The sequence below is a fragment of the Macrobrachium rosenbergii genome, chromosome 58, assembly GCF_040412425.1.
Source record: "Macrobrachium rosenbergii isolate ZJJX-2024 chromosome 58, ASM4041242v1, whole genome shotgun sequence".
Taxonomy (NCBI): domain Eukaryota; kingdom Metazoa; phylum Arthropoda; class Malacostraca; order Decapoda; family Palaemonidae; genus Macrobrachium; species Macrobrachium rosenbergii.
The window spans coordinates 18,208,075-18,227,003 of record NC_089798.1 but is presented as its reverse complement, the minus strand read 5'-3'; the positions used below and the strand labels follow the sequence as shown (position 1 = coordinate 18,227,003).

The 18,929-nt window shown below is 42.3% G+C and overlaps 2 protein-coding genes across 6 annotated transcripts in view; both read left to right on the top strand.

The window, feature by feature from the left end:
- The window catches only part of LOC136837154 (lysine-specific demethylase 2A-like), a 255,225-nt gene that overhangs the window by 25,663 nt on the left and 210,633 nt on the right, over positions 1-18,929 (top strand). The gene's annotated exons all lie outside the window — the stretch shown is intronic.
- Positions 12,869-16,291, top strand: LOC136837306 (uncharacterized). Its single transcript, XM_067102048.1, has 2 exons — positions 12,869-15,460; positions 15,540-16,291. Exon 1 carries the CDS (start codon positions 13,993-13,995, stop codon positions 15,121-15,123), a length of 1,131 nt encoding a protein of 376 aa, XP_066958149.1. The 5' UTR covers positions 12,869-13,992; the 3' UTR covers positions 15,124-15,460; positions 15,540-16,291.

The window sequence follows — 18,929 nt, the reverse complement described above, 5'->3', positions numbered from 1 at the left end:
ATCAATACCTCGACTCCTCGGATGTCGTAGGTGGACTCCGAATCAAGAAGTCGGATTTATTTCAACACAGAGAGAGAGAATCAAGTACTTGGGAATGATAATAGATACCCAGATTTTGAAGGCTTTCCCGTCACAACAAAGGTTGGAGAAGTTTCCAGACAATTTCCCACTCCTTAACCAACTAGCTATCAAGATTCACGTATGGCCAGACCTCAAGGGTCTGACGCTAACTGCTAGATACATCCCAGGGAAGAACAACATCATAGCAGACATCTTAACCCTTAAACGCCGAGCCACTGTTTACAAAAGTGTCTGCCGTATGACGGCGGGGTTTGGGAGTTAGCGCCGAAGCAGAAAGACAGTTTTTTTCAAAAAATCACAGCACGCTAGTTTTTAAGATTGAGTTCATTTTTGGCTCCTTTTTTTCTCATTGCCTGAAGTTTAGTATGCAACCATCAGAAATGAAAAAAAATATCATCATATATAAATATTGGAATATATGACAGCGCAAAAAAAAAAAAATTCATAATTGTATACAATCGCGCTGTGAGCAAAACAGTTAGCCTAAAACTAATGAGCTATTTTTTTTTTTTCTTCTTCATTGTATTGTACACTAAATTGTGATGAATTTTTATCACAATATAATGCATGAATTGGTAACGTGCGGTAGTAATTTTTTTTTTTTTTTTTTTTTTTTTTTTTCCAAAAAAACTCACCATAAATCGAAATATTGTGCTAGAGACTTCTTGTTTGTTGCAAAATGAAGGTAAATGATTGAATATTACTAGAATGTAAGAATTTTAGCTTACAATTGCATTTTTCTACCATTTCGGTCGAGTCAAAGTTGACCGAAGGTTGAAATTTTGGCACTTATCGTGATTTGTATATAAAAATATTTCAAAACTGATAAGAGCCACAACCATCAATTATTTTTTGTTGTATTCTACATGAAATTGCACACATTTTCATATATAAAACTCTATGTAACAGCTAAAACAAAACTGCAAAAATTATGACAAAGTGACTAAAGAAATTCTGAGATTTTCAGCAGAGTTAGCGCTGACGTAAGGAAAAAAGTTTTTTTCAAAAATTCACCATAAATCAAAATATTGTGCTAGAGACATCTCGTTTGTTGCAAAATGAAGGTAAATGATTGAATATTACTAGAATGTAAGGGTTTTAGCTTACAATTGCATTTTTCGACCATTTCAGTCGAGTCAAAGTTGACCAGAGGTTGAAATTTTGGCACTTATCGTGATTTATATGAAAATGTCAAAATTGATAAAAGCTACAACCTTGAGTTATTTTTTGTTGTATTCTACATGAAATTGTGCACATTTTCATATATAAAACTTTATTTATGTAAAGGCTAATAGAAAATGGTGCAAAAATTACGACAAAGTGACTGAAGAATTTCTGAGATTTTCAGCAGAGTTAGCAGATGCTTTCTTTTGGGATAAGGAAGAAAATTGCGCATGCGCAGCTGGGTCACGCTTGTAAACAAAACAACAGCGTGATCCGTGAACTCCCAGCATCCCTCGAGGCGCGTGATTTAAAATTTTCCGCAGACGAGGCCTATAAGTATTTTTCCGCGAATATTTAAAAAAACTTTTTGTAGTCGACGTATTTTACGTCCACTTGGCACCCGACAGACAACTTTTGTTGACATAAAATACATCCAGTCGGCGTTAAAGGGTTAACCCTTAAACGCATATTGGACGTATCATACGTCGACTAAAATTGTCTGTTGGGTGCCGAGTGGATGTACCGTACATCGACTACAAAAAATTTCAACCTTCGGTCAACTTTGACTCAACCGAAATGGTAGAAAAACGCAATTGTAAGCTAAAACTCTTACATTCTAGCAATATTCAATCATGTACCTTCATTTTGCAACAAATTGGAAGTCTTTAGCACAATATTTCGATTTATGGTGAATTTTTGGAAAAAACTTTTTTCTTACGCACGGGCGGTAACTCGGCCGAAAATGTCATAAATTCTTTCGTCATTTTGTCGTAATTTTTGCACTGTTCTATATTAGCCGTTACATAAAGTTTTATATATGAAAATGTGCGCAAATTCATGTACAATACAGCAAAATACAACCCATGGTTGTAGCTTTTATCAGTTTGGAAATATTTTCATATAAACCACGATAACTGTCAAAATTTCAACCTTCGGTCAACTTTGATTTCGACGAAATGGTAAAAAAACGCAATTTTAAGCTAAAACTCTTACGATCTAGTAATGTTCAATCATTTACCTTCATTTGCAACCAATTAGAAGTCTCTAGCACAATATTTCGATTTATGGTGAATTTCTGAAAAAAACTTTCCTTACGTCCGCGCCAGAAATTCTTTCGTAAATTTCATAAATTCTTTCGTCATTTTGTCGTAATGTTTGCACTGTTTTATATTAGTCGTTACATAAAGTTTTATATATGGAAATGTGCGCAATTTCATGTAGAATACAACAGAAAATAACTCATGGTTGTAGCTTTTATCAGTTTTGAAATATTTTCATATAAATCACGATAACTGCCAAAATTTCAAGCTTCGGTCAACTTTTCGACCGAAATGGTAAAAAAACGCAATTATAAGCTAAAACTCTTACATTCTAGTAATATTCAATCATGTACCTTCGTTTTGCAACAAACTGGAAGTCTCTAGCACAATATTTCGATTTATGGTGAATTTCTGAAAAAAAAAAAATTTTTTTCCTTACGTCTGCTTGTGGTAACTTTCGGCCGAACATCTCAGAAATTCTTTTCGTCATGTTGTCGTAATGTTTGCATCGTTTTACATAGTCGTTACATAAACTTTTATATGTGAAAATGTGCGCAATTTCATGTAGAATACAACAGAAAATAGCTCATGGTTGTAGCTTTTATCAGTTTTGAAAAAAATTTCACATAAATCACGATAACTGCCAAAATTTCAACCTTCGGTCAACTTTAACTCGACCGAAATGGTAAAAAAATGCAATTGTAAGCTAAAACTCTTACATTCTAGTAATATTCAATCGTTTAACTTCATTTTGCAATAAATTGGAAGTCTCTAGCACAATATTTCGATTTATGGTGAATTTTTGAAAAAACATTTTCCTTACGTCTCTTGCTGTAACTCGGCCGAACATCTTAGAAATTCTTTCGTCTCGTTGTCGTAATATTTGCACCGCTTTATATTAGTCGTTACATAAAGTTTTATATATGAAAATGTGCACAATTTCATGTACAATACAACAAAAAATAACTCATGGTTTTAGCTTTTATCGGTTTTGAAATATTTCCATATAAATCACGATAAATAGTAAAAATTCGACTTTCGGTCAACTTTAACTCGATCGAAATGGTCGAAAACTGCAATTGTAAGCTAAAACACTTACAGTCTAGTAATATTCAATCAATTAGCTTCATTTTTCAACAAATGGGAAGTCTCTAGCACAATATTTTGATTTATGGTGAATTTTTGAAAAAAAAATTTTTTTTTTTTACGTCCGCACGTTACGAATTCATGCATCATTTTGTGATATTTTCTCTGTGTTGCTTTGATCATTTTAAAATTTGTTATATACCAAAATCATCGCAATTTAGTGTACAATACAACTAAAAAAATTAAGTCATTAGCTTTAACCGTTTTGCTTACAGCGTGATTTGTATACAATTATATACGAGTTTTTTTTTTTTTCCCGCTGTCATATATTCCAATATTTATATATGAGAATGATTTTTTTTTTTCATTTCTGGTGGTTGCATACTAAACTTCAGGCAATGACAAAAAAAAAAAATGAGCCAAAATGAACTCTTAATCTTAAAAACTAAGCGTGCTGTGATTTTTTTAAATAAACTTTTTCCGCAAGCGCTAACTCACCGAACGCAGCCGGCATACGGGAGACGTTTTTGTAAATAGGGCTTTGGCGTTAAAGGGTTAAGCAGATCAAGACAGACAGTGGGGATGGAGTGGTCCTTGCTTCAGTAAGCAGCAAACAGACTCCTCAGCTTGTGGCTGGGCCCCACTATGGATCTGTTCTCAATTCAAGGAATCACAAGTTACCCCTATACTGCTCTCCAGTTCCAGACAAAAACCACTGTTATGCAAGACGTGTTCCAACACCAGTGGAACAACCTAGTCATTTACATATTCTCTCCTTTCAGCCAAATCAAGAGGGTGATCAACAGGTGCTTAATTTCTCAGGGTCTCCGAATGATGTTGGTAGCCCTAATGCAGCCTCAAGCAGAATGGTGTGCAGATCTCCTGCATCTTCTCATAGACATTCCAAGACGTCTTCCCATAACACCAGATCTACTAAAACAAGGACACAGCGGAAGGATACATCAGTCACTAGAATCACTTCAACTTACGGCTAGAGACCGTTGAGCAGCTCCTCAGAAAGAAAGGCTTTTCTAGAAATGTTAAAAAAATCATTGCCAGCTCAATTAGAGAATCCTTCCTCAAGCTATACGAAGAGAAATGGTCAGTCTTCTTGGATTGGTGCAGTAAGGGAGATTTACATCCCCTCAAAACAACTGTAAGAAATGTAGCAGATTTCCTTCTCTTTCTGAGGAACGAGGAAAAACCTCTGTCTCGGCTGTGAAAGGGTATAGATCGCCCCGCCAAAGTTTTTAAAGCTAGAGATATTGATTTGGCATCATCTTGGGAGATCTCAAATATGATCAAACACTTTGAGGAAAGTTGTTCTCCTCGAAATTTAAAACCACCTGGTTGGGATATAACAAAAGTTTTAGTTTCCTTGACCAAGTCCCCTTATCAATCCATCAGAACTTCTTCAGACAGGGACTTAGCTTATAAAACAGTGTTTCTTTTAGCTTTAGGGTCTGCTAAAAGAGTTGGTGAGATTCATGCACATTCTTACAATATAACCCACACCTGTGGATGGACGGAAATGGCTTTAAGTTTTTTGCCCGACTTCATCCTAAAGACCCTGAACCCATTGTCCCATGACCCAAGATTTGATGGCTTCTCCATTCTGTCTCTTAAGGACTTTGTGGATAACGATCAGGAAGAAATTTTGCTTTGCCCCTTACGTGCAGTGAAAGCTTAACTAAAGCATACAGCGTACCTCAGACCAGTACAATGAAGACTTTTTGTTATTCGTTATCACAGGTTGTGTTAAAAAGATATCCAAAAGCACGATCTCCCTTTGGCTGAGGGAAGTAATAAGCAGAACTTCGTTTGGAACATGATGTATCTACTGTACCAACACACTTTAAGGCCCATGACATCATAAGTACTGGCCTGTCAGTTGCCTTTAAGGAGAGCTATGCTATGGGACAGATCCTCCTCGCTGGAGTTTGGAACACAAACCACATTCACGTCTTTTTATTTGAAGGGTGTCACACACAATTCACTGGACACCTTCTCCTTAGGCCCGGTGGTGGCAGCTCAACAAGTGGTGTTAAAGATATGTTTTTTTTAGCTTCATTCACCTTCGTTGAGCATCTCTACTCTGTAACATCACCTGGGTCCGGCATGTGATGTTCATGGGATAGGACCGTCTGGCTCCATTTGAACTTAGAGCTCCCATGTTCCATCACATCACTTTAAAGAATGAGTATTATTCTTTTAAAACTGTTTTATTTTTGGTGGTTTTTTTTAATTGTCTTGCTTGTTTATGGAGAGATCTTCCTCCCTCCTCTTTAAGAGTCTATCACATGATGATATGGTGTTGTATCAGTGTCAGAACAAATTACAAAGTCAACAATAATTTGTATTTTTCCTAACATACAAACCCACAACATCATGCGAGTTTTTAATTTCCCACCTGATGCCCCCCCTCTTTCCCAGTCTCTCTCTCATGCATCTTGGGCGAATTATCACAGTTCCCTCCAGCTACTCACAAATTGAGGGATGCTGGTCCTGTGGGCCCCTTTTATAGCTAGTGCAACTCTAAAAGTAAGTCTACCCTAGCCGTCTGCGCATATGTGCATAAGGATACTCCTATCACATGATGTTGTGGGTTTGTATGTTAGGAAAAAATACAGATTATTGATGAATTTGACATTTTACAAACCCACGAAACATTTTCCCCTGTTGGAAGGCTGCCAGCCCTGGGATGGTGGAAAGGGTTGTACCCTTTACCAGTCACCCTTTGATGTTCTCATGCTTTCTAGCACGTCTTGGTTGGGCATGACTATAGGTAGTGCTTGAGTTACGATAATTCGATATTGCGATGGGATTAGCAATTACAGGCAGTCCCCGGTTATCGGCGGGGTTCCGTTTCTGAGGGTGTGATGATAACCGAAAATCGGCGATTTCGGCGATTTTCGGGGGTTATCGGCGCCTCTGTTAGGTATGTATTGGCGCCGGTACCCAATTATCGGCGCCGATAAGTGGAAATCAGCAATTTTCGGCGCCGAAAATTGCAGATTTTCGTCGTTAGACAAGCGCCATAAAACCAAATCGCTGTTAACCGAGCCTGCCGTTAACTGGGGACTGCCTGTAATACTGATACAACAATATTTAGAAAATATTTTAAAATTTCGCACTGGCGCAGGCAACAGCTCACAATCAGGCAGCAAAAGAGACCAAATTACAATAGACCGACTTCTTTTCCTCCATCTGTTTATCCTATCTTCTAGTTAAAAAGGTAAAAGAGAATAATAAAGGTATTGTTAGCAACGTTATACTCCTGTGTAAATGTGTACAGCCACTAGCGGATCCAGGGGTGGGGGTGACCTGGGCATGTGCCCCCATGAAAAATGACAAAATAATATTGAAGATTTAAATAATAGCATGAATAAGAAATATAAAAATGGGAAAAAATAAAAAATGTATTATAGAAATATTTTGAGAAAAAGATGATTATATGTAATACATAAAATATATATATATATATATATATATATATATATATATATATATATATATATATATATATATATATATATATATATATATATATATATAGATATACAGGTAGTAATTGGATTACGATAATTACGGCTTTACGATGGGGTTAGCAATTAATATCGATATGACAATATTTTGAAAATATGTATTTTTAAAATTCGGGGGCGACTGGCGCAGGCAACAACATGCAATCAGGCAGCGTACGGTGTACGATACATTGGCCCGAGAGGCTGGGATAGGTACATCAAAAGAAAACAGCGATTGGAATCTTAAGTTTTTTTTTTTTTACACAAAACAAACATGCCGTCAACGTCATCTATTAACGAAAAAAAAATAGCTAAATTAATTTCACAACGAGACATATTTAAGTTATATTTCGACTTAAAAACACTTCGTATAATGAAAAATATATATGTCCCTTATAAATAAAGTACCTAGAGAATCATTTACGCTAACTAGAAGCAAGAAATGCCCTCTGAACTGAGTTAAATGCGGCGAAATAAAGACCGCATGATCGATTCCTAAACCAAAACATTTGATCGCTATGATCGGAATTTATAATGCAAAAGCAATATAAGAATATTTATAATTGGATACAGTGTAGTAAAGCATAACTTTTTAAAAGATCCATGGAAAAGGATGCACATTCGTTATTTTGATGTTTGTATAATATGGTGTTATGTGAAAATAGAATAGTGTAATGTAGGCTAGGCTACCGTATATGATATACAAAAGTGCAGGCTAGGCCTTGTTTGTTGTTCAGTTTCTCTTTATACTGACTTATCATGTCAGTCTGCATTGAACCTGCAGAATTTGCAGACACTAATAATTACTATACCATATATGTATAAAGTATACTGTGTAGTGTAGGGTAGGCTACCATATATTATAGATGGTACTGATTACCCTAGTGTAGGCTAGACCATATTCGAGTTACGATTTTTTCAACAAACGATGTTTTTTTTTGGAACCTAACCCCATCGTAAGTAGAGGAATACCTGTATATACATACATCCATACATATATTTACATATAGGTATATGTATAATATGAAAATTGGTACCCCCGCACCCCTATGAAATTTTTCTGGATCCGCTAGTGTGTACAGCCATAAACAACCGAATGAAAAACTGCTGTTTTGCTAACAACCGAATAGGATAACAACAGCTGTTTTGCTTGTATTTCATCCATCGTACAGCAGTAAACAATTACTGTAGTCATGTTACAAATGACATTCAAGTAGAACAGGACTGATATATTTTTATATTATACCCTTATTTGCTATGGAGAAAAGATAGACAAGGAAATATACTGCTAAATTTAAGTTGTAGCTGAAGCTGAGAAAAAATGTTCAAGCTGCTAGTGACTAAATTATCGTGCATTGGCAACATGGATGAAACTCGACTGTAAATAAAATTGGAGAGAAACGTATTTTAATCATAATTACTGGGCATGAAAGAACATATATTACTGCTGTTTTCACACCAGTAAAAGATAAATACGGAAAGCTTGTATTATGATGAAATCAAGTGAAAATAGCCAATGGAATCTTGATTTTTTGTACACAAAACAAACATGCCCCCAGCCGCCAACATCATCTATTAACGGAAAAAATAGCAAAAATAATTTCACAATGAGATGTATTATGTTGTATTTTGACTTAAAAACACTTCGTATAATGAAAAATAACCTTGTTCCATATAAATAAAGTATCTAGAGATTCATTTATGTTAACTAGAAGCAAGAAAAGCACTCTGAACTGAGTTAAATACAGCAGAATAAACTTACTGTGTAATCGATTTCCAAGCCAAAACATTGATCGCTGTGACCGCAATTTTATAATACAAAAGCAATATGAGAATACATACAATATTATTGGATACAGTGAAGCAAAGCATAACTTTTTCAAAGATCCATGGAAAAGATGCATATTCTTTATGTTTATGTTTGTATGTTACAATATTTATATGTGAATATAGAGTACAGTATAATGTAGGCTAGGCTACTGTAGACTATATGTACAGTATATGATATACCATAGTGTAGGCTAAGCTAATTCTTGTTTGTTATTCAGTTTCTCTTTGTATTGAATTATCATAAGTCAGTCTGCATGAACCCTCCGTCATTCTCCCCTTTGTGAGCTTCCTCTTGCTCTCCCTTGGGAGATTTATCCCCTTCGTCATCTTCGCTTGCTTCATCGGGTGAAGATCGTGTTTTGGGAGGGGGGTGGTGTTCAAGATATCCTTCTCTCACGCCTCCTCTCACTTAAAAGGGCAATCCTCCCTCGGAGCGAGAGGAGTCTTTCTCTACTAATTTTTTCTGCTTTTTTCTTCAGGTTAACAGCAAGCATTGTGAAGGCGCAGGTTAACAGCAAGCATTGTGAAGGCGCAGCAGCAATAATGTCAGGATATCTTTCTCCATTGGTGTTGGATATCCCGGCTTCTGTTGAGTTTCCCCGTGGGCGCTCATACAGTGATCATTCAAGGAATTCCTTGGTTACGTTGATGGCGATTGTGAAGGTCTTCACATCAGTGCCAACATTCTTCAACCCTTTGACCCTGACAAGGTCGGCCAACTGCTGCTCTTTGGCACTCCTGTGTGCTGTGCCACTGCCTCCTGTCGTATCTGTGGTCCCATCTGCTCCTGCTGTGACTCCTGCTTTAATTGCTCATGTTGCCACGGCGGATCCTGCTTCTCCTGTAGTTGGGCCACTCCTGTAGTGCCTTCTGCTCCAGTTGGCCTGGTTGCTCCTTTCGCTGCTTCTGATGTTCCTGAAGCTCTAGCTGCCTGGGCTGCTCCTGTTGTGCCTCCTGCCCCAGCTGCCGTGGTCTCTCCCGTTCCTGCGTCTGGTGTTTCTGCTGCCAGGACCGCTCCTGCCGTGCTTCCTGCCTTAGCTGCTCCAGCTGTTCCTGTGGTTCCTGCTCCTTATGGTGGGGGTCCTGTTCACCATAATGTAGAATTGTCGAAGAGGAGATCGAAGAACTTAAGTGGTGTTGTTGTCCTCTTTGTCTTCATCTTTATTGTCTCCTTCCTCCTCACCTACTTCTGAGGCTTGTTGACCGAAGAAGAGAGAGGTGGCTGCTGCTTCTCTCCCCTAGGGGTCCTGCAAGGGACTTGCAGGGGCTGCCTTCCTCTGGGGAGGCAACGGGTTCTCTTGTCGGCTCTTCCCGACCTTCGGGTTCAGGAATCAACTCACATTCTCCATTGGGGTCTTGAGTCTCAGGATCCACAGGCATCCAGACTTCAGTTTGTGCTCCCGTTGCCATGTCACCGTCACCAGCTCAGGGTGATGATTGCCCACAGTCTGCCTCTCCTGCTGGTCCTTCTAGCAGGACAGGCAAGAGTGCTATTTTCTCCTCACCTGCCCCCTCAACCCTTTCGGTTTTTTCTGGGAGGCACGAGTCAGACAGAGAGGACTCGGACTAGTTTTGTTACTCTTCAGAATATGGCTACAAGGATATACGACTCAGGCCCGGTTCTGGGATCAGCTCATCGTGCATCCAAATAGTCAAGGTGGTTTTCCTGGGGTCTGTCGAGGTTCTGCCTCCTTCAGGGAGAAAACGTTGGGAGTACTGCATTTGTGGAAGGACTGGAGGCTCCTTCCTTCAGGATGCAGACACCCCTGATTTTCTAGGACCTTTTCATAGATCTTAGTGCTGATTCATCGGCATAATGGTCTCGGGGAAAGCCGCAGCTTCCCTGTGAATCACACGCACTAACGGGCACTAGAAGAATTATCCATAAGTTAAGACCGCAATTTTGTTGGGTATGAAAAATACAAATTGATTAATAAACTTGTCATTTTAGGGACCTTTCTTCATCATTCTACATACATGAGGAGAGCACAAGAATGTAGCTCAATGGAGTGTAAGTTTCTGTTCAAACATTGACCACACCTTACAGGTGGATTAGAATCATATATTGAACTCAATTTTCATCAGGGATATGACCTAACCATACCTAGGGTGTCATGCCCTGGCTTAGCTGGGGGAAGGGAGGGGGCTGGCTTCAGGGCTCCCCCCCCTCTGCCATGAATACTGAAAATAAAGAGGTAGTATAAAAAGGGTTGTAGTAGAAAAAAGGTTGAGAAGTTTTCATTTGGGCAATGGACTGGCTTGGGCTGCCCGCTTGACAGTAGAAAGTCATCATTTAGAAGGAACACATCCTAACCAAGCCAATCCCTTAAACATTTGTTTTGTTCATGAGACTTTCCTGTCAGATATATATATAGCTGTATTCTCTGACAGTCCGACAGAATTTCAAAACTTACGACACACACAGTGGGAGATCAGGTGGTTAGTACCCATTCCTGCCGCTGGGAGGCGGGTATCAGGAACCATTCCCATTTTCTATTCAGATTTTCTCTGTCACCAGTACTGTCAACACCTGTTTTCAGTACCTCCGTCTTTGGATTTCGTAAACTTGGTTGTCACTTAAGTATTTGTTTGACTTTTGGTTTTTTGACTTGGACTTGTGGCTAGGCATACGCTATTGTGGACTGTTTTGGATTTTGCTCTGTGTTTTGCTTGGATTAAGATGTCTGAATCTAGTTCTGCCAGTTATAGAGTTTGCTGTGTGCAAGACTGTTAGGTGAGGCTTCCGAAAGTTTCGGTAGATCCTCACACTGTATGCTCGAGGTGTAAGGGGCATGTTTGTTTGTTTAATGATCGATGCAAGGAGTGTGAGTCTTTGCCTGATGCTAGTTGGAGGACTTATGATTCCTATGTGAGGAAGTTAGAGCGTGATAGGATCAGGAGGTCTTCCTCCAGGAGTGTATCAATGAGTAGGAGTCAGGGTAGTGTTTTTCACCTGCTAACCCTCCCGTGAGACGTAGCTATTCCTAACCCTGTGGTGTTGCCCTCGGGCCCCGAGGTTGTGTCTGCGAAGAAGATGCCCTGTCTGTTATTATGTCTTCCATTCGTAACCTGGAAGCTAAAATGCTCGCTCTTCAAAGTGCTGTGAAGTGCAGTGATAGTGTTTGTGCCCCTAGTGTTGTGGAGGGGCGTCAGATCGGCCGTATAATGCCTCTAGGCCTGGACCTCTGCCGGACTCCCAGGACTCAGGGAGTGGGCAAGTAAAGCCGCAAGAGGGTTACACGGACCCCCACCGATCTGGCGCCCTTCGGCAGGTCCTGTTGACGCTTCCCAGGCTGCCAAGGATCGCACGGGCACGTAATCCTTGGGATTGCTTTCGTCTCCCGAATCTTCCTCCCCGCGTCAGGGTGGAGCTCTCGGAAGGTCTCTCGACCTTTGAAGAGAAGCTTCAGAGAAGGGGACGCTTCACGTCCCTTTTCTCGTGGCGCTCTTCGCTCTTCTCCGGAGAGTTTTGATGCCCTCCCACCGCAGAAGAGGACCAGGACGTCATCGGACGATGACGCTTTTGAGCGCTCTGGTCGCTCCAGGGAGAGAGCTGTTGCTTCGCCTGTGAGAAGGAAGAAGGCGTCCCCTCGCCCCTCGTCTTCTCACAGAATCAGCCCTTCTCCTGAGAAGGAGACTTCTCCTACTCGGAAGCTTCTGCTAGACATGCAGCGGCAGTTGGCTTCGTTAATGGCCCAGAAGGAGACAGATCTGTGTCGTCGTTGGAAGGATTCCCGACTGCCGATCAAGAGGCCCAAACCGTCCCCTTCTCCTTCTCCGCGTTCGTCGTCTTCTCATAACCGCCGCCTCTAGAAGTCCTTTGGCTCAGCGCTTTACTGGTCTCAGCAGGGATCGCCAATTCCCTCTTGCTGACGCTTTCCATGCTGCTAGGCTTGACGCCCCTCGTTCTGGCGCTCTGCTTTTTTCTCGCCATGACGCTTCTCATGCTGCTAAGCATGATGCTCCTCATGCTGCTCGGCGAGACGCTCCCCTTGCTGCTCGACCTCGTCAGGACGCTCGTCAAGACGCTTCTTGCCAAGATTTTCGCGACCCCTCTCGGACTTCTTCCAAGCAGAAGTCCCTTTTGCGAGTTGGACTGCAAGGGCTTAGGCCTCCCTGAGTTTCTCTAATCTCTTCGGTTGCTCCCGTTGAAGAAGGGGAGCTGTCAAGTGCATCAGAACCTGCAGTTGAGGAACAGTCCTCGACTTTCATCAGCTTCTTCCGATTACCAGGTCTTGACACACGTTTGCTGAAGGACTTGTTTGGGGACAAGTTTCAACCATCTGCTCCTCGCCCTCCTCCTTCGCAGTTAACCTCATCAAAGTCACAGAAGACTTCAGGTTTTGTGAAGATGGCCACGTCTCTCTCTACGAAGAGGGCCTTTAAGAAAGTTCAGGAGTGGATGGACTCCAGGAAGGCCCAGTACAAGACTTCTTTCGCCCTGCCTCCGTCAAGATTGAGTGGGAAAGCGGGGATTTGGTATGAGACGGGAGAGGATGTTGGTTGGAGAGTTCCTTCCTCTTCCCAAGGGGACTTCGCCAGCCTTGTGGACGCTCCTAGGAGGTCTCTCCTTTGCAACCAGCGAAGGTGTCCTGGACGTTGTCTGAGACTGATCACCATCTGAAAGGTCTCTTCAGAACAATGGAAGTTTTCAACTTTCTGGACTGGTGCCTGGGAGTCCTGGACTTGCAGGCTCGAAGCCCTGACTCCATTAGTCTGGGAGACTTATTCAGCGTCCTAGCTTGCATGGACAAGGCTGTCAGGGATGGCTCCGAAGAGCTGGCTGCCCACTTCTGTACAGGGCTTTTAAAGAAGAGAGCCTTATACTGCAACTTCACACTAAGTCGGTCTCTCCTTCACAGAGGGCAGAGTTGCTGTTAGCCCCAATGTCAGCCATCTTTTTCCCCAGTCCTTAGTCAAGGATACTGCCGCCACTTTGCAAGAGAAGGCTACTCAAGACCTCCTGGCCCAGTCTTCTAGACGTCCAGCAGTCCCTTCGACTTCTTCCCTTGGGCAGGCTTCCAAGATACAGAAGCCCTTTCGTGGAGGAGGAGCTTCGAGATCGTCCTCTCGAGGAAGAGGTCTCTCCAGAGGTAGAGCCCCTTCCAAACCTAGGGGCAAGAAGTGACTCTGTGGACCTCCAGACACCTGTTGGAGCCAGGCTTCTTTCCTTTGCAAGAGCCTGAGAGAGAGGGACGGACAACTGGTCCCTCGAAGTCATCGAAAAGGGATACAAGATCCCATTCCTCATCTTACCTCCGTTGTGCATGAAGCCCAAGGATCTGTCGCCCTCCTATCAGCAGGAGAAGCAGCAGATTCTTTTCGACCTGCTCGAGCAGATGCTCGAGAAGAGAGCTGTGGAACAGGTCTCAGATTTACAATCCCTGGGCTTCTACAACAGGTTGTTCCTGGTCCCGAAGCAGTCAGAAGGATGGAGACCAGTCCTGGACGTCAGCAGTTTGAACCATTTCGTTCTGAAAGAGAAGTTCAAAATGGAGACGTCCCAGTCGATATATAGGAGCCTTAAGACCAGACGACTGGATGGTTTCTCTGGATCTCCAGGACGCCTACTTTCACGTCCCTATACATCCTCTATCAAGGAAGTACCTGAGGTTTGTCCTGTGGGGACAGGTATATCAATTCAGGGCTCTCTGCTTCGGGCTAAGCACAGCCCCTATGGTCTTCACGGTGTTAATGAGGAATGTGGCGAGATGGCTTCACCTTGCAGGGATAAGAGTCTCACTTTATTTGGACGATTGGCTCATTCGAGCCTCGTCGATGTCGAGATGTCTGGAGGACCTTCACACGACGTTGGATTTCACGAAGTCCCTAGGACTTCTGGTGAATTTCGAAAAGTCCCATCTGACCCCGACTCAGTCCATCGTTTATCTGGGGATTCAGATGGATTCAGTGGCTTTTCGAGCTTTTCCGTCACAAGAAAGACAGCAACAGTGCTTAGACAAAGTTTCAGCCTTCCTGTGGAAAGAAACATGCTCGGTGAGGGAATGGTTGAGTCTGCTGGGGACCATTTCATCGCTGGAGAAGTTTGTTTCCCTGGGGTGACTACATCTCAGACCACTTCAATTCTTCCTTGCAGAGAACTGGCAGGACAAGGAGGATCTGGAAGTTTCTCTGAAGATCTCGCCAAAGGTGAAGGATTACCTAAGGTGGTGGCTCGATCCCTCAAAGTTGGCAGAAGGCGTTTCTCTCAACCTTCAGAACCCCGACCTAGTGTTGTTTTCCGATGCGTCCACATCGGCATGGGGAGCAACACTAGGGGGGGAAGAAGTGTCGGGTACCTGGAGAGGGGAACAAGTGTCCTGGCACATAAATCTCAAAGAATTGGGGCGATTCAGATGGCCCTACTTTTCTTGAGGGACGAGTCACAAACCGAGTAGTCCAGATCAACTCGGACAACACCACGGCCCTGGCATACCTAAAGAAACGGAGGAACTCACTCCGGTCCCTGTTCGCTTTAGCAAAAGACATCCTGCTGTGGGCACAGGCCCGAATATTACGATCCTCACGAGGTTCGTTGCAGGTGTGGAGAACGTCCGTGCGGATCTTCTAAGTCGGCAACAACAACTGCTGCCGACCGAGTGGACCCTGCACCAAGAGGTTTGTCAGGGACTGTGGAGGCTATGGGGGCGTCCCTTGGTGGATCTCTTGGCGACTTCCAAGACGAAGAGGCTTCCTCTTTACTGCTCCCCTGTACTCGATCCAGGAGCGATCTCAGTAGATGCTCTTCTCTGGGATTGGACGGGGATGGATGTTCATGCCTTTCCCCGTTCAAAATCCTCGGAGAAGTCATCAGGAAGTTTGCGTCGTCGGAAGGCGAGGATGATGTTGATCGCCCGTTTTGGCCTTCGAGGAGTGGTTCACAGAGGTCTTGTCCTTCCTAGTGGACTTCCCGAGAACACTGCCCATGAGAGTCGATCTACTCAGACAGCCCCACTTTGAGAGGTACCACAAAACCTCCCGCTCTGAGTCTGACTGCATTCAGACTATCGAGAAGCTGGCCAGAGCGAGAGGTTTTTCAAGATCAGTGGCGAGAGCTATTGCCAGAGCCAGAAGATTCTCTTCCAGTAATTTGTACCAATCGAAGTGGACCGTGTTCAGGAGATGGTGTAGGAAGAAGGGCATTTCCTCTACCACGACCTCTGTGAGTCAGATAGCCGACTTCCTCTTGTTTCTGAGGAGTGAAGTCAAACTAGCGGTCCCGACTATCAAGGGATATAGGAGTATGCTATCAGCCGTTTTTAGGCATAGAAACCTGGACCTGACTAACAACAAAGACCTTCGCGATCTATTAAAGTCATTCGAAACCACGAAGGTGCCTCAGCAAAGGACTCATTCTTGGAACTTAGATGTGGTGTTACGGTTCCTGATGTCCAGTCCTTTCGAGCCTCTCCATTCTGCGACATTGAGGAACATTACCAGAAAGGCTATTTTCCTAACCGCTCTAGCGACTGCGAAGAGGGTTAGCGAACTTCAAGCCTTCAGTAAGCATATAGGCTTTAAAGGGCATAACACAGTTTGTACTTTAAGTCCTACTTTTAGCAAAAACGAAAACCCGTTTAACCCTTGGCCCAAGAGTTTTGGAAATTAAGGGTATGGCTGAGATTCTGGGTCAAGAGCCAGAGAGAGTCCTGTGCCCTGTCAGGGCTCTCAAGGTCTACTTGGACAAACGAAGGAAAGTCGAGGCCTCGGACAATCTATGGTGTTCAGTGAAGAGACCGGACTTACCTATGTCGAAGAATGCACTGGCGTTCTTCCTGAGGAACACGATTAGAGAAGCCCATTTATGCTGTCAAGACACTGATTTTAAACTTCTGAAAGTCAATGCTCACGAGGTGAGGGTGGTTGCAACTTCAGTGGCTTTTCAGAAGAATATGACACTCAGTAACATTTTGGGTGCCACATTTTGGCATAGCAACTCTGTGTTCGCTTCACAATACCTGAGAGATGTGAAGACGACATACGAGAACTGCTGCTCGCTAGGACCATACGTTTCCGCAGATACAATCCTGGGGGCAGGGAGTGACATACATCCTATCCTATAGAAAATGGTTAGGAAGTGTTTTTATGGTTGTTGTTTTTCGACGCCAGAGGCGGACTTCCCACTCTTTAGCTTTAGTTTTGCTATCCTAACTTAGTTAGGCTTGGTCAGGTGGTTGTTTTTACTTCGTTTGCCCTCATTGTATGGTCAATATGGTCTAGTCACATCGTGGTCACGCCCCCGTTGACAGATCATCTAGAACTCACCAGCTATACAGGTCACTACCTTGCTGGAGACTCTAGTAAACCAGAAGCGGACTTGGGTGACAGTAATCACGAAGTCAGCTATGCTAACAGGTAAGGAACCAAGGTGTCAATCACCTACATGTATTATGTTTCCTAAATCCTATTCTGTCTGTACCCACCTCCAATGGTGGTATTCAGCTATATATATATATATATCTGACAGGTAAGTCTCATGAACAAAATTATATTTTAATGATAAAATAAAGTTTGTTCATACTTACCTGGCAGATATATATATTCATAGTGCCCGCCCACCTCCCCTCAGGAGACAGTGGCACTAGAAAATCTGAATAGAAAATGGGAATGGTTCCTGATACCCGCCTCCCAGTGGCGGGAATGGGTACTAACCACCTGATCTCCCACTGCTTGTCGTAAGTTTTGAAATTCTGTCGGACTATCAGAGAATACAGCTATATATATATCTGCCAGGTAAGTATGAAAAACTTTATTTTATCATTAAAATATCATTTTTTTTGTGCCATGCCCTGATTTAGTAGGGGGTGGGGTTTGCTCCCCCTCCCCCTAGACCCCTGAAATTAATACTGAAAATAAAGATTTAGTAGGATAATGAAAGGGAATGTTTTGTTTGGACGCATGGACTGGCTGGGTCTACAGTTTAATGATAGTAGGTCAAAATCATCAGTTATAAAAAACAACAAATGAACTTACCGGTACTTTAATCATAATTGTAGGATGGAGCAGCTAAACATACTTATTTCCAGAAATGTTCAAAAATTTACGTGTCGTATCTTTTATATACCACTTCTAAACACACTAAAGGGTAATTAGGTGGTGGTACATTGGACTTTCTCTGTTGAGGCAGGAAAAAATAATTTACATTACTTCAGTTTTGAAGAAAGAATAGCTGAATGTGGATTGGAATACGGTTAGGTTCAGGCATAGGAATCATGTCATTGCAGTTCACATCAAGTTGGCCCTTAGGAAAATTTACCATCTGCCATAAAATTCTTCTTTCTCAGCATCTTTTCCCACTTCTGTGTGGGGTCAATGTTTCTGACAGCTTTCCTCCACCTAGCTCGGTCAAACACATCATCCTCTGACAATTTTTTGTCTCGCAAATCATCTTTAACTACATCCATCCACCTTCGCTTCAGTCTTCCTCTCACTCTCCCACCAGGCACCTCCATTTGCATCACTCTCCTCCCAATTTAGTCTCATCCCTTCTCGTCACATAACCATACCATTGCAGTCTTCTTTCCTGGGTCTTTGATAGTTCTACAATTTTAGTAGTTTCTATTATTCTCTCATTTTTGATCCTGTCCATTTTTGTTACTCCACACATCCACCTGAGCATTTCATCTCTACCGCATCCAATTTCTTCTCTTGCACTTTCTTTACCAGCCATGTTTCTGCTCCATACATCAGTGCTGGTCTCGGTACTGTCTTGTGCACTCCTCCTTTAACCTTTATGTTAATTCTGCTGTCCCACAAGACACCTGACATCTTTCTCCGATTTTTCCATCCACCCTGCACTGTGTGTGTTATTTCTGCATCCAAATTTCCATCATCAGCTATTGTTGAACCAAGATACCAAATTTTTCTACTTGGTTCAACCTTGTCCCTTCCATGCTAATCTCAGAGTCTTGGTCTTCATTGAACCTTAAATAGTCAGCCTTCTTTCTACTGGTCTTTAGTCATGTCATCTGCCTTCCAGTACCTTCCTCTGTTGCTCTAGTTTTGACTCCACTACCCCTCTGTTGATGCTGCATAACATGATCTCATCAGCAAACATGCCCCAGGGGGATTGATCTCTTATTCCTTGAGATAGCACATCCATAATCAGGTCAAAAAGATATGGACTTCAATCAGATCCCTGTTGTAAACCAACTCTTACTGGTGTCCATTCAGTTAACCCAACACTGCTTCTAACCTGTTTTTG